At 42.4% G+C, this 12,941-nt stretch overlaps 1 protein-coding gene across 2 annotated transcripts in view; it reads right to left on the reverse strand.

The window, feature by feature from the left end:
- MIA3 (MIA SH3 domain ER export factor 3) overlaps positions 1 to 12,941 on the reverse strand; it is a 56,983-nt gene that overhangs the window by 1,573 nt on the left and 42,469 nt on the right. The window contains exons 16-28 of one of the 2 annotated variants that reach the window (XM_066618715.1): positions 12,865 to 12,920; positions 12,691 to 12,781; positions 11,271 to 11,409; positions 8,021 to 8,122; positions 7,869 to 7,929; positions 7,722 to 7,757; positions 7,462 to 7,529; positions 7,202 to 7,299; positions 6,970 to 7,092; positions 2,037 to 2,108; positions 1,879 to 1,949; positions 1,667 to 1,729; positions 1,016 to 1,163 (exon numbers count right to left, since the gene is read on the reverse strand). In XM_066618715.1, the coding sequence (XP_066474812.1) occupies positions 1,016 to 1,163; positions 1,667 to 1,729; positions 1,879 to 1,949; positions 2,037 to 2,108; positions 6,970 to 7,092; positions 7,202 to 7,299; positions 7,462 to 7,529; positions 7,722 to 7,757; positions 7,869 to 7,929; positions 8,021 to 8,122; positions 11,271 to 11,409; positions 12,691 to 12,781; positions 12,865 to 12,920 (1,128 nt within the window). The remainder of the gene's footprint in view (positions 1 to 1,015; positions 1,164 to 1,666; positions 1,730 to 1,878; positions 1,950 to 2,036; positions 2,109 to 6,969; positions 7,093 to 7,201; positions 7,300 to 7,461; positions 7,530 to 7,721; positions 7,758 to 7,868; positions 7,930 to 8,020; positions 8,123 to 11,270; positions 11,410 to 12,690; positions 12,782 to 12,864; positions 12,921 to 12,941) is intronic. The other variant, XM_066618716.1, reaches the window with a different exon arrangement.

The following is a 12,941-nucleotide window of genomic DNA, read 5'->3' on the forward strand; positions in this document are numbered from 1 at the left end:
GAAATAACTATGAAGTTGGCATTCTTCGAAGTAAATTGCTTTTACTGTCACTTTAGCAGAGTATACACAGCCTCCCACCCCCCACCCCCCCAACATATGGCAGAAATCTGAAGCAGGCTCCGAGTTCAACTATCATTTTAAGAAATTGCATTTCTAGTCCTTATGACTACAGAAACACGTTCAAAAACAAGACATAAGGCTCCAGAGTTCAGAGGCAGTGCATCTCTGTTCCTAAATGGCCTTCTCACTCTCTTCATACTCTTCTCCCTTCTGCATAACAATTTTTTGAAACAAGCTTTTTTAAAAAACTCAGATTCTACAAAAACCTAATAGCAAGTTCAGAATAAAAAACTGAGACTACTTTACATGCAGTGGATTTATATTCTGAAATATTTTGCTGCATTTACTTAGATATACCAAACCATACTGATTTAAATCTCTTAACTTCTGCTGGTTGGAACACATGAAGCGGCTTTACATCCAGTCAGGCCAGATATCTATCTAGCCCAGTCCTGTTATACTCCAATTGTCTCTCTCCTGTCTCTGAGGCCAAACCAGAGAGCCTTTGGACTGAGGACCTTGGGGCATGAACCTGGAACCTTTCTACATTAAAAGCATGTGCTCTACCACTGACATAAAGCCTTACAAAAGGGGTAAGAAGTAGTTCAAAATATAGAATTTAAAAACCAAATTCTGTATCAAAAGTTATGCTAGAGGCAACAACATACTAACAATGCCTTATACCCACAGTTTTGTACTCTTTCCAAGTCTCTACAGATGGCTGCATGCCATAACAGTAACATATTGGGTAGTAATGATCAGCAATGGCTCTGACTGCCATCTTTAATCCCAAAGTTTTGGCACTTAAAATGGTATTGCTGATATGTGGCAGAAAGTCATTTTCAGTCCAAGCTGCACCTTTGAGAAAATACCTGTTCTGTGATAGGATGTGATTACCGGAATTCATAATGCCACCGCAATATAATTTAAGCACAACAAAACATAGCAACCATACCGAGAGAGAGAGGAAGAGTACGAGGACCATAAGGTGCCTGATGTGGTGGAGGTCCAAATTGAACAGTTGGTGGCAGAGGTCCAGCTGGTGGGGATGCCATCATGGGAGTCCTTGAAAAAGGTGGTGGGCCTTTAGGCCCCATGTTGACCTATACAAAAGTAGTTAGTTATTGGGACTGAGTACACATATGGAGGTTTTCCTTTTCTTGAATGTCTTTACTTCAGTTCTTAGGATAATGACTCTGATACCCAATTATAAAGGTTGAACAGCAAGCCACCCAAAGGTGTATTTCTTTAAATATCAGCAAACCCAAACAGAAAATAGCTTCCACACACAGAAACCTAGAACACGCCCAAGGGGTTAAAAAACAAGTAGCAGGAAACCATCACAGCATAAATTTACAGAGTAACGGTTAATGTTATCCTTAAGGTAAAAAGTGTGGCTCTTTCAAACACTGTGTTAGGCAACGTTGGCTGCCTCAACACTGCATGTAGTCTTAAATCAAGAAATCTACTGCAAGAGATACAGCCCAAGGAATTTTGCAGTACTAATTTTGTCATGCTGTGAATTGAAGCCTCATGCTCCCCATTCACCATCTTCACCAAAAATAGGGAGAAACAAAAGCACCATTTCCAGCTTCTTAGTACTCACTGCAGTTGTGTCAGCTGGTGGAACAGAAACACTGGGGGCTTCACACTCCTTGGGAGGATTTTGCTTTATTTTTCCCCGGCAAATAATGAGCAAGAGGACAGACAAAACAGAATGGAAGAAGTGATGCGGCATATTCAACAGGGTAACCTAGCAAAAAGCCTGGCCAAAGTGCCATCTCAACAGAAGAAAAAAAGTTGCTCCCCCTTGCTTACCATTCCATCATGAATTGAAGGAGAAGATGTTTTTGGCCCACAGTTGATTAGGGCTGCCGGAGGACCAAGATCTGGAAAGGAAAACAACTCCATATTATTATACTGCTTCTGGAAAAGGTGGTAGACATTCAGTTGACCAATAGTTCAGTCTCTCTCACCTGGTGCAGACATTCTTCCAGATACTTCAGAATGCCTCCTTGGGAGCGGAGGACCATCACACACAACAGCATCTGAAAGAGGTAGAATCACTGCAGGGGAAGTATCGACATCTACAATAGAAATCACTCTTGGTTTTCCATATGCAGACAGTTTTAGATTTCCATGGGGCTGGTACAGGTGTCCCTTTCAAATATGCTTAAGAGTTTAGGAAAAGGTTCCCTCCACTTCCTGTTTAATGTTAAGGGATACATTGGTACATGAGTTCCGAGGACAAGGTTTGCTAGGCTTTAACCAGGATTTGAAGACAATTCTTGACTTAAGAAATCCAATCAGCTTTCTTTAATGTTGGTACTGACATATCTCTTAGCCATGGATTAAAAATGGGGGAGGGGAATTATTCATGGTCCTTTGGTCCACTTCTGATTTCTAACTTTGGTTAAGTGAGTGTTTTGGTTGTTTTTTTTTTTTTAAGATTGGGTCTGAAAATGGAGCAGGAAGTCTGAACAACATATTTGACTAGATAGTCACCATGCAACTCTGCCACATTGGTGGTTATATTGAAAATTCCCATCTATCAGAAGTTCAAATTCAATTCAGATGCCAATCCTAAACAAAAAAGCTGGGAAGTATATTTGCTGAAACAGAAACTTAAAAGCAAAAGTCTGTGTTGGTGTCTAATTTCAGCTTTAGACAGGATGTGGATATTTGAGATCCTCAAGCAAGGATGAAGCAGCATAATTTAACATTCAGGGTTTACTCATTTGCAAGCAACTAATTAAGTACTTATATCCTGCTGATTTTAATGGGGAAAAAATGTAAGCACATGCTTGATTCTCCCATTGAAATCAATGGAATAGAAAGTGTTTAACATTGGCTGGATTGTAAACTAGCTGCTTTAAAAAAATGGAACAGGAATTTCCTGTTCCTGGTAGCGGAAGGAGCATTCTTTACAGTAAGGGAAGCCCCCTCGCAGCAGCTGGTGGAAGAGTCCATTGAAACCATTGTGCAAGACTGTTGCCCCAGTCCATATAACTGAGCTAAGATGCTAAGCAATGCTTCAAGTCTGCAAAAAACCACCAAATGCTAATATTCTGTTCCTAATTTTTATACAGGAATCCACATAATTTTGTGTATTGTCTTCTTGTTAGTAAAGACAAATGAAGTAATCCCTATTTACCACCCCTCATGTCCCCAAGTACTTATACAAGCTGAGCCAGAAAAACAATGAGTGGGTGGAATGCCCCTTCCTCTATCAGGAACAGGAAATTCACAGATAAGGGAATTCTGTTTTTTCCTGGCAGCCGAAGGGGCATTCCTTACTGCATGGGATCGGACAGAGCAGTTCCTCCAGAATAGAAGGGTGGGCTGGTAAAGCGCTGTACCTTAAGATTTAAGCACTTGCTGCAATACCTTTCTACCAAAAACTACATCTTCTGAGGCCATCACATCTAATGTACGAATGGATGACCATGATGCAGCTTTGCATATTTCTGTCACTGAAGCTAATCCCCCAAAGGCTGATGTTGCTGTGCCCCACAACGGTTTGAATTCCTTGTGGTGGATTTATTCCTGTTGCTTGATAAGCCCTGATAATACATTTCTTCAACCATCTAGATAATGTGGATGTAGACACCTTTTCTCCTACCCTCCTTCCATGTACTGACACAAAGAGGGCTTCTATTTTATGTAACACTTTTGTTCCTGCTATGTAAAATCAAAGTGTCATCCTTATAACCAGCATAGGCCAAGAATTTTCCCTTGGATGTTTGGGATTAGGGCAGAAAGAGGGAAGTGTTAAATCTTCAATCTATGAAAAATTGTATTGACCTTTAGAATAAATGTTGGGTCTGGTCTCAAGCCTACCTTATCCTTATGAAATATACATAACTGTGGATGCACTTATAGAGCCCTGAGCTCAGGCACCTTTCTTGCAGATGTTATTACAACTAATAGTTTTAAGCTTCACAATCCTCACAGACACAGTAGCAAGTGGCTTGAACAGAGCCCATACCAAGGCCTGTAAAACTTTGTTTAGGTCCCATATAGAGAATCTGTGCACCATGGAAGGTCTCAAATATGTCACTTCCCTGAGAAATCTCTTATGCAAGGATAGCTGAACTACTTCAGTTCCCACCAGAATTTCTTCAATGGCAACCACCTGCCTACATAGTGTACTACCACTCAAACCCTTCTCCAAACCCTCCTGTAAGAGGCTAGAACATCAACAACTTTGTGTCACCCTCTCATTCCACTTTCACCAAGTCACAAATATTCTCCAAGTCGAAGCATATAATTTCTTTGTACTAATTTTGCATGATGACATGATGGTATCTACTACCTTATCTGAATAACCTTGTTTCTTTAAACCTAACCTTCTAACTTCCAGACTGTTAAATGGAAGTAACCAAGACATGGGTCCCTGTAGTAATGCATCTGTTCTGTCTGGCAGTTGTTCAGCTTTTATGGACAATAGATTGTTCTCTGTCCAATGTATTAACATTACTACCTCTCTGTGCAAGCTCTGAGATCTCATGCCACCCTGGCGACTGATGTATACCTTGGTTGATATGTTGTCCATGTCTAAACAGGACATGCCTTTGCTGGGTTGCTGTCTTGAATTTCAAGAGAGCTATCCTTGTGCCATAAGCTCCAATATATCCTGGAATCTTTCACGGACCAAGTGCCTTGTGCTATAGCTCCATGCATGTGTGCGCCCCACCCCATCATGCTGGCACCTGTTCCAACTATAATCCTGACCAGCACAGCTAAACTCACACGTTCTGTAAGGCAACCATTGCTCAACCACAACCAAACCTCCTGCAGAAGACTATGGCTGTGGTTCTCAAACTCCCTGGGAGAGTTAGAGAGCCACAAAATCTTTGCAGGGAAGTGGGGAAGATAACAGGGGTGTGGGGGAAGGCAGTGCCGCAATTCCCAGGATTGCATCTCTCAGGGGGCTGCAGGGACTGGCATTTACTTACCAGTCCCTGCAGCAACGTCCTGGGGGTGCAGGGAGCCCTGCACAAGCATCTGCAGGGCTCCCCAGCCTCCAGAAAGTCAAAGCACAGCGATCGCACTCCACTTCCGGTTTTGTGGAGGCAGAGCGCAAGTGCTGCACTTTCACTTTCTGGAGGCTGGGGAGCCCTGCAGAAGGGCCTGTGCCCTGTCTACAGAGGAGAAAGGGAAGTTGAGAAGGGGGGAAAAATATCACACGTGGAAAAAACCACTAAAACTTTCTTTAAGAACAGCTTGTGGGTGAAGAGCTCTGCAACAGATAACCTCTCTTCAGCAAGGTAGGAATGGACTGGGGCAGAGGAGACCAACGGTTTCAACAGACCATATCTCCAGCTGCCACGAGGGGTCTTCTCATACTGTAAAGAATGTCCTTTCATCTGTCAGGCAACAGTATTACAGAATGTGGTTCACTAGTTGATTTAGGGGCGTTCCTATTTTTTTGATTAACACACACAAAGAAAGAGCAAGAAAATTGATGCAGATGCGCACGTTTAACAGGTACACAGAGATACACAAGTGGAAGAGTTCTTAGATGGTTGACCTAATATTACCTATGCTGACTGTCAAAGGCTCTACAGGGTTTCAGACAGTTTTACTCCAGTCCCTCCTGGAGATGCCAAGGGCTGAACCTGGGACTTTCTCCATGCAAAATTTAGCTATGCTCCCCTCCCCAAATTCTCTAAGATACTTGTACACTTTCTTCTCAGTTGTTCAAGGAGGTTTCTTTAAAAGACTCCATCTTCAAAACCACTTCTCTATACAAGAACACAGTTCAAAATGTTTAATGTTTGGTATGTAACACTGATGGCAAGAATTTGTGAACTTTTAAGTGCTAACCAGGATGTGGGCTGTATAACTGTAACTACAAGTACTTTGCATTTATTCTTCTAGCCAAGTTAAAAATAGCCAAGTTAGTCATCTGAAAATTGTTAATAGGAGTTACTATGAGAATTGGGTCCAATATGAGTTAAGATAATACAGGTTGCCAGATAGCCTTCATATCTCATTATCGCCACAAATCACCTAAAGAGAAACATGCAGTCACTTCTCTTTATATGCGAATTCGCTATTTGTGAGGGGCAGAATTGCTACCTAAGTCTCGCTAGCTGCAACTCTGTTCTCATTATCCAAGAATACTGTGCCAGTGCAGTCGAAACTGCAGTTACGATCATTGTAGCTACAAGCAGGCAGGTAGTGGTGAGAGTCTGCAAGGGGAAGGAGGTGGAGAAGGCACAGTGGCCTCCTCATGAGCAGAAGGTGCCAGGTGCCAGGTGCCTCATGGTGCCAGGAAAGGGGGGGGGGAGAGAAAGAGACACCTATACAGTACTTGGCCAACTGAGTTGCAGTAATCAAATCCAACCAATTCTACTTGTTTTTTAGAAAGTTGTCTGGATTGGGTCATTGGTATTGGCCAGTGGAGAATGTTAGGCACATTTGTGTCTGCTTCCAGACTTGCCCTACCATCTTGGGCACAATCTTGGGTACTCCAACTGAACTTTCACAACCCCGACAATGATGAGAGGTCTCAGGAAGGTTACCCGAGCACTGCTCTGGGGCAAAGGAAGGAGCCAAGAGACTGCTGAAGAAAGTGAAACAACCCCCTCCCTCTGCTGAACTCTGAGGCCTCAGTGTTGGGTCAGCAACCTTCAATGAATCGAGAGATATCCAACATCTGATGCTTCCTCCTCTATGCTGGCTAAGATGATGAGCCCTCACTACCACCCAGCTCAATAGACTTCAAGTTAAAATTCAGGTTCTTAAAGTTCACAGAGTGCATGGTGAAGAGGGTCTCTTGGAACATAACTCCATTTTTTTCTTACAGGCTCAGTGATTCAATATCTGCTAATTCGGTATCCACTAGGTTTTCCAGAAACCTAACCCGAATGGATAATGAGAACTGATTGTAGGTCCATTTACCTCTTGACCCTTCCCTTGGATTGGTAGAAAGGGGCCGCCCTGGGAGTTCCATTATCAGTGGTGGGGAAGGAGCGCCACCACTCACAGGTGAAGGCCCAAAGGATCCATCTCGACTTAATGGACCTGCAAGAAAAAACACAATGTCACCAGTACAAAATAGCTGATTTTTCTTAGAAAAGTGAGTTCTGGCAGTTCAAGTCACTACCAGAAAATGAGCAAGGGGCATGTTTACCTCTGGGAGGGAGAACTTGATGGTCTGGTCGTCCTGCAATTGGTTTCATAATCAATGGACTCTGAAGTGTTACTATTTTTTTATTCACCTCTAGTAACCTACAAAGAAAATGAAGTGAAAGTTGCACTACTTGTATCACACAGAGTTAAGGGAATTTGCCTTATAAGAAGATGCATACAACTATTCCTTTCTGTTGTCTAACTTAAGAAGTGACTGCAACTGACTACCTTGTATGGTCAACACCAACAAAATATGCTTACTTATGCCTGAGGTTGGAAGCTTCCCTTTTTGATTCAGTTAATGTCCTCTCCGCAGAACGTGCTAGGAGCTATAATAAGAGAACAAAGCAAGTGTTGTCAGATACTGCTAGCAAAGAATAAATAGGCTGATTAGTGCTTTTCTACCCAACACTATTAACTGTCCCACTCCAGGGAATCAATCAAATTTTCAGTAAACAAATCAAATACTGTAAAATACCTCAGTACTGAAATGCTTTCATGACAGACAAACCAAAACTTACCCAGTTTTCATGGGCCTTCTTCTCATGAGCTGCAAGCTTAATGCATTAAGGAAGAGGGGAGGGGAGACAAAAGAGGTGGTGTGTTAGTTTGCACATTTTCTTAGTATACCCCACTTTCATCTTCCCATGATGACCTTGGCATCACACCTGTTTTTTGTAAGATTGCTCTGTTTTTTGCAATTCTTCCTCCATTTCCTGAATTCTTTGCCTGTCAAAAAATATTAAGATTAATTGGGCTCAAAAAATATTAAGATTAATCCAGAAATAGAAGATGTTAACTCTTCTAACATGCTAATTACTTATAAATTTTCACTTCTTCAACAGCCTGGCCTGCTTTTACATCAGCAGCAGAGAGCTTCTGCTCCTTCTCTTGACGTTCTAACTCTTCTTGTGTCAGCTTTCTAGGGGAGAAAAGAAGGAAGCAAAATTAAACACAACAGAAATGCCCCACCTGGCAGCTCAGAAGCAAGTAAATCATGGTTGAGGAAATGAGTAAGCACAGCTGTTAACGTCAAACCATTCCTAAGGAAAAAGGTGCAAGTGTTGTCCTCCAGCAGTGACAGGTCACACCCTCTCCATTTGGGGGGTACAAAGTAGGCTAGCATGCTGCCTCCTAGTCCAAACAAATGCATCCAGTAAGAACTCACAAGAAAAAGCCCACTCAACACACCTCTCTTTGTTGGAGAGGGGAATCTTGTCTCATTTGCAAAAGCTTAATACAACTATTTAAGAACTGCTTCACATTTCAGTAGCATGAACAGCTTTGATGTGCGACAAAAATTCCCCTGGTCTCTCACACTGCTTCAGATGTAGACAGCCACAACATACAAATCAAGTCAAGTTTAAAAAGACACATACCAAGTGTTGAAAAGGGTGGAAGGTTACATAGAAAATTGCTTTATGACAAGTCAGGCCACTGGTCTCTCTAGCTTAGCATGCTGGTACTGACTGGCAACAGCTCTCCACAATTTTGATCAGAAACTTCTATCTGTCCTACCTGAAGATGCCAGACATTGAACCCAAGACCTTCCAAAATGCAAAGCTGTTGGGGAATGGCAACACTGAGTTGCATCTCCCAGCAGAGGACAGCATCTAATGTTCTGAAGTGATATTGCACCTGTTCCCTTTCAGTGATTGTTTTAAGAGTGTGTCCTTGGCCATTTCCTCTAGGGCAGGGGTGCTCATTATGTCGATCTTGAGCTACCAGTCCATCTCCAGGCGAAATGAGTCGATCGCAGGCTTCTCTCCCGTCCACGCATCCCTAGGAGTGAGCCCCTGGCAGGCTTGTGAGCCCAGGGAGCGATCCCAGGGAGTGAGTTCAGGGAGTGAGCCCCTGTCAGGCTCCTCCCTGGGAGAGGAGCCGCTGGCAGGCTTTTCTCCTGTCCACACATCCCTGGGAGTGAGCCCCATTGACTCTACTGGGGCTGACTTACCTTTCCCCTGTTTTTGCACTGGTATGTATGGAGATCTGCCCCCCCCCCCACCTGTTGGTTCTGTGTGCAAGGGGTTTTGCACTGGTCTTGCTGTGATGTCTATACAGAGATCTTCCCTCCCCCACACCTTTCCCCTGTTTTTGCACTGGTCTGTATAGAGATCTGCCCCCCCCACTTGTATTGGAGTTTGAACAACTTTGAACTGTTGTGACCCACCTCATCCTCTACAGTGGTATACAACTAGATGCTTCCTGTAGTGCCACAGAACATTACTGGGAGTTACTGGAGGCCACTTCCGGGTTGCATCAGGCCTGCAAACCACTCCACTTGCCTCCGTGGGCCCCAGAATGACTTGGGAAGTGATCGGAAGTCATGGAAGCAAACTGGAGGTTGCAGCTCCAAACTGGAAGTCACTTCTGATAGCTTTCCCAAGGCTCCCAGTAATGTTCGGTGGTGCTGTGTGGAGCAATGGATCATAACCTACATAGGCTTGTGACCCATTAGTGGGTTGCAACCAACAGTTTGAGAAATGCTGCACTAGATAGTACTGGTGTGCACACCCAAAGCATTCTTATGGAGACATGCCTCAAGCTTTGAAAGTTAGTTCCTTCCTAGAATAGGCAACTGCCAAAAGAGACTGAAATAATTTTATCTACCATTAAACACTGGACTACCAATTGCCCAGATCAAGGGCAGATTCCTGCATGATAACTACACAAAGCCTTAATTTTTCAATAAATCCCCAGGTTTAGATGACATTATCCATGTGGATCTTCTTCCTTAAATTTACTTATTCTGGAGATGCTTGTCTTACCTTTCAGCACCTGAAGAGCTAGAACCACATTATACTGCAGGGTACGAACATAGGCATACACTACTGCAAGTTCCCCAGTGCCACCAAAGGAACCACAGTAGTATTGTCTTAAGACACAGTGTGCCATTATAAAAATCCTTAGAATAAGAACACCAATAGTTATGCCAGCATAATGTCATAGTATTAGGACACTGTTGCAGTGATATTATCCCACAGTAAATAGGAAATTTCAAAATAAAGTTTCAGCCATTCAACTGGCTTCTCAACTACACTGGCCACTAGCAGTTCTTGCAGGATCTGGGACTTTCAGCAGGATATAATTAAAGATATCAGATAATAAAAGGCTAAAAGGGAAGAAAATTCTTTTCTAGCCCCACAAGTACTAAGACCTTCGAACAAGCAGCAAGGACCCTACTTCAGTGCTTTCAAAAAGAATACTGCTAAATTCTTTCACTGGTATTGCCTTTTCAGGCTGCTTGACTTTGTTTTTAGCTGTTACTTTGTTAGAAGTGTAGTTATAATATGGTGGCTTTCAGTCACACATAATGCCACCCATATCATTTTATTTGAATATTCCATAAAAAGGTAAAATAGGATTTTTTGAAATAATTTAAATAAATGGGAATAACATAATAGGAAAATTCAGCAAGACCAACAAAGCAAATATTGATTTCTAGCTAAAGTTACAAGGGAGACAATGAGACAAACACAAAACCAAACTTGAGCCTTAAAGATACAATGAAATTTAACTAGTGAAGCTAATTAAAGCTTGCCTGTGTGAGGACTGGGCCCAGCCTCAGACCTCATGTATTATTATTATTAACAGTATTTATATACCGCTTTTCAGTGGAAAGTTCACGAAGTGGTTTACAGAGAAAATCAAACAAACAACTAATGGCTCCCTGTCCCAAAAGGGCTCACAATCTAAAAGGATGCAAAAGAACACCAGCAGACAGCCACTAGGAAAGACAGTGCTGGGGTGACCTGCAAGTTCTGAGAGGTCGACAGGAAACAGCAATACAAAAAAATGGGGCATAATCATATAGACATGCTATTTTCAATTAGTGTACTGTGGCATATTAGTGTGCTATGAATGATCCACAGGTGTGCCACAGGAGTTTGGGAGAAGGTCATTTATTAGTAGGGCCACTGAGGAACATGAACCCCTCCACTAGCAGTGTGATGCACCTTGCCAGTGTGCCAAGAGATGAAATATGTTGGAAATCACTGATCTAGACTAGAAAAGAGTACAGATACTATTAATCAGGTTTTTATGGCTCTTTTAAAAAGCCCAGTACTTACTTTTGAAGTGCCATCTCTTTCTGCTGGTAAAGTTCATTGAGAATCTCCATTTTCTGATGCAGCAAATTACAATCATTTTCTAACTGAGATTTTGCTGTCTGCAAGGAAGATGAATCATGTTCCAGCTTCTTGATTTGTTCTGTAATAAAGCATATTTCTACAGTATTACATTTGTGATGGTGCAGCTCCATTGGCTGAGCTGGTATGATAACAAAAGAATGTTGAGTTTGTCAAGGAACAAAGCAGTTTCAATACACCTTCTTTAATGGAAGGCAAAGTGGTAATTTTGGCTGTGATTAAATCATGTGGGGCAGGCTGACAACTGGGACAGAGAAAAGTTAAGTGCTGGAATCTGAGAGACAAGGAAACTGAAAAGGGGTAGGGAATGAATAAAGAGGCAGAGAAGAATCATAAATTGAACCAAGAGGAGGCTTAGAGAGCTTGCTCTAAGGGAACTTCCAAGAGCTTATGATCAAGGTACACTGTTTGCACTGGGATGAAAAAAAAGAAAAGTTGGTTGACAATCCGGGAGGCTAAAAGTGGTAGTGACCCAACTATACAATGGATGATGCCCTGAAGTAAAAAAATCAAGGTGAAAGACAATGATGACAAAGCCATAGAGCAGGGGTATCCAAAGTTTTTGGCAGGAGGGCCACATCATCTCTCTGACACTGTGTTGGGGGCCAGAGAAAAAAGAATTTACATTTGAAATTTGAATAAATTTACATAAGTTTACATAAATGAATATAATAAAGATGAACTTATATGAATGAATGAAGGTCTTGCAATAGCTCAAGGCCTATAAAAGGCCTTGTACAAAGCAAGACTGGCCTTTCCTTTGCTGCCTCACAGACGTGAAACTGCAAGCAGTGGCAGGAGCCCTCATCCCACAGCTCACGCGAGAGGTAAAACAGTTGCCTTCATGCTAAGAGCAGTTCCGTCGGGCCAGTGCGGGCTCCAACAAATCTCTGGAGGGCCAGAGGCTCATTGGAGACTGGGGGCTCCCTGAGGGTCGCATTGAGAGTCCTCGAGGGCCGCAAGTGGCCCCAGGGCTGGGGTTTGGGCACCCCTGATCTAGAGCAAGGAAGGGCTGTGTACTATTGGCAGGAAGAAAGTGGGCAGGCAAATGGGGAGCTTGGACAGCTGTGGAACGTGAACCAGAAAATCAAAACAGGACATTATTGCTGGAATCTAGTCTAGAGCCTGACATGTCTAAACTGCTAGTTGTTTCTACAGCACTGCAGTATTATGACCTGGCAATAATATGGGCTCAAAAAATGGTCAGAGGAGATTTCAGATATTGAGTTGATCCCAAACCAAACAATTCTTTGTTTGCAGACTTAAGGTGTGATGGAAACTGCTTTACTTCCTGAAATATTTTAATTTTGAAAACCTTTTCATGTTAAATTACTGAACACACCTTCTAATTCATGCCTTGCTGCTACTTCGTCATTTAGTTTAGACTGCAAGTAATTTTTTTCTTCTTCAATGATAGATAATGTTGTTTTTACCTGCAAAACAGTAACAGAATGGCCTATGAAACACTCTACCAGAAAGTTGAGTCATATTGATCAGCCAATATAGTGCATTATACCCTTGAAACTTCCATCATCTGCTTAATCCGGTTCTTCATCTTTTCACTCTTGGCACCTATAAAGAAGCAAAACACAC

The sequence above is a fragment of the Tiliqua scincoides genome, chromosome 1, assembly GCF_035046505.1.
Source record: "Tiliqua scincoides isolate rTilSci1 chromosome 1, rTilSci1.hap2, whole genome shotgun sequence".
Taxonomy (NCBI): Eukaryota; Metazoa; Chordata; class Lepidosauria; order Squamata; family Scincidae; genus Tiliqua; species Tiliqua scincoides.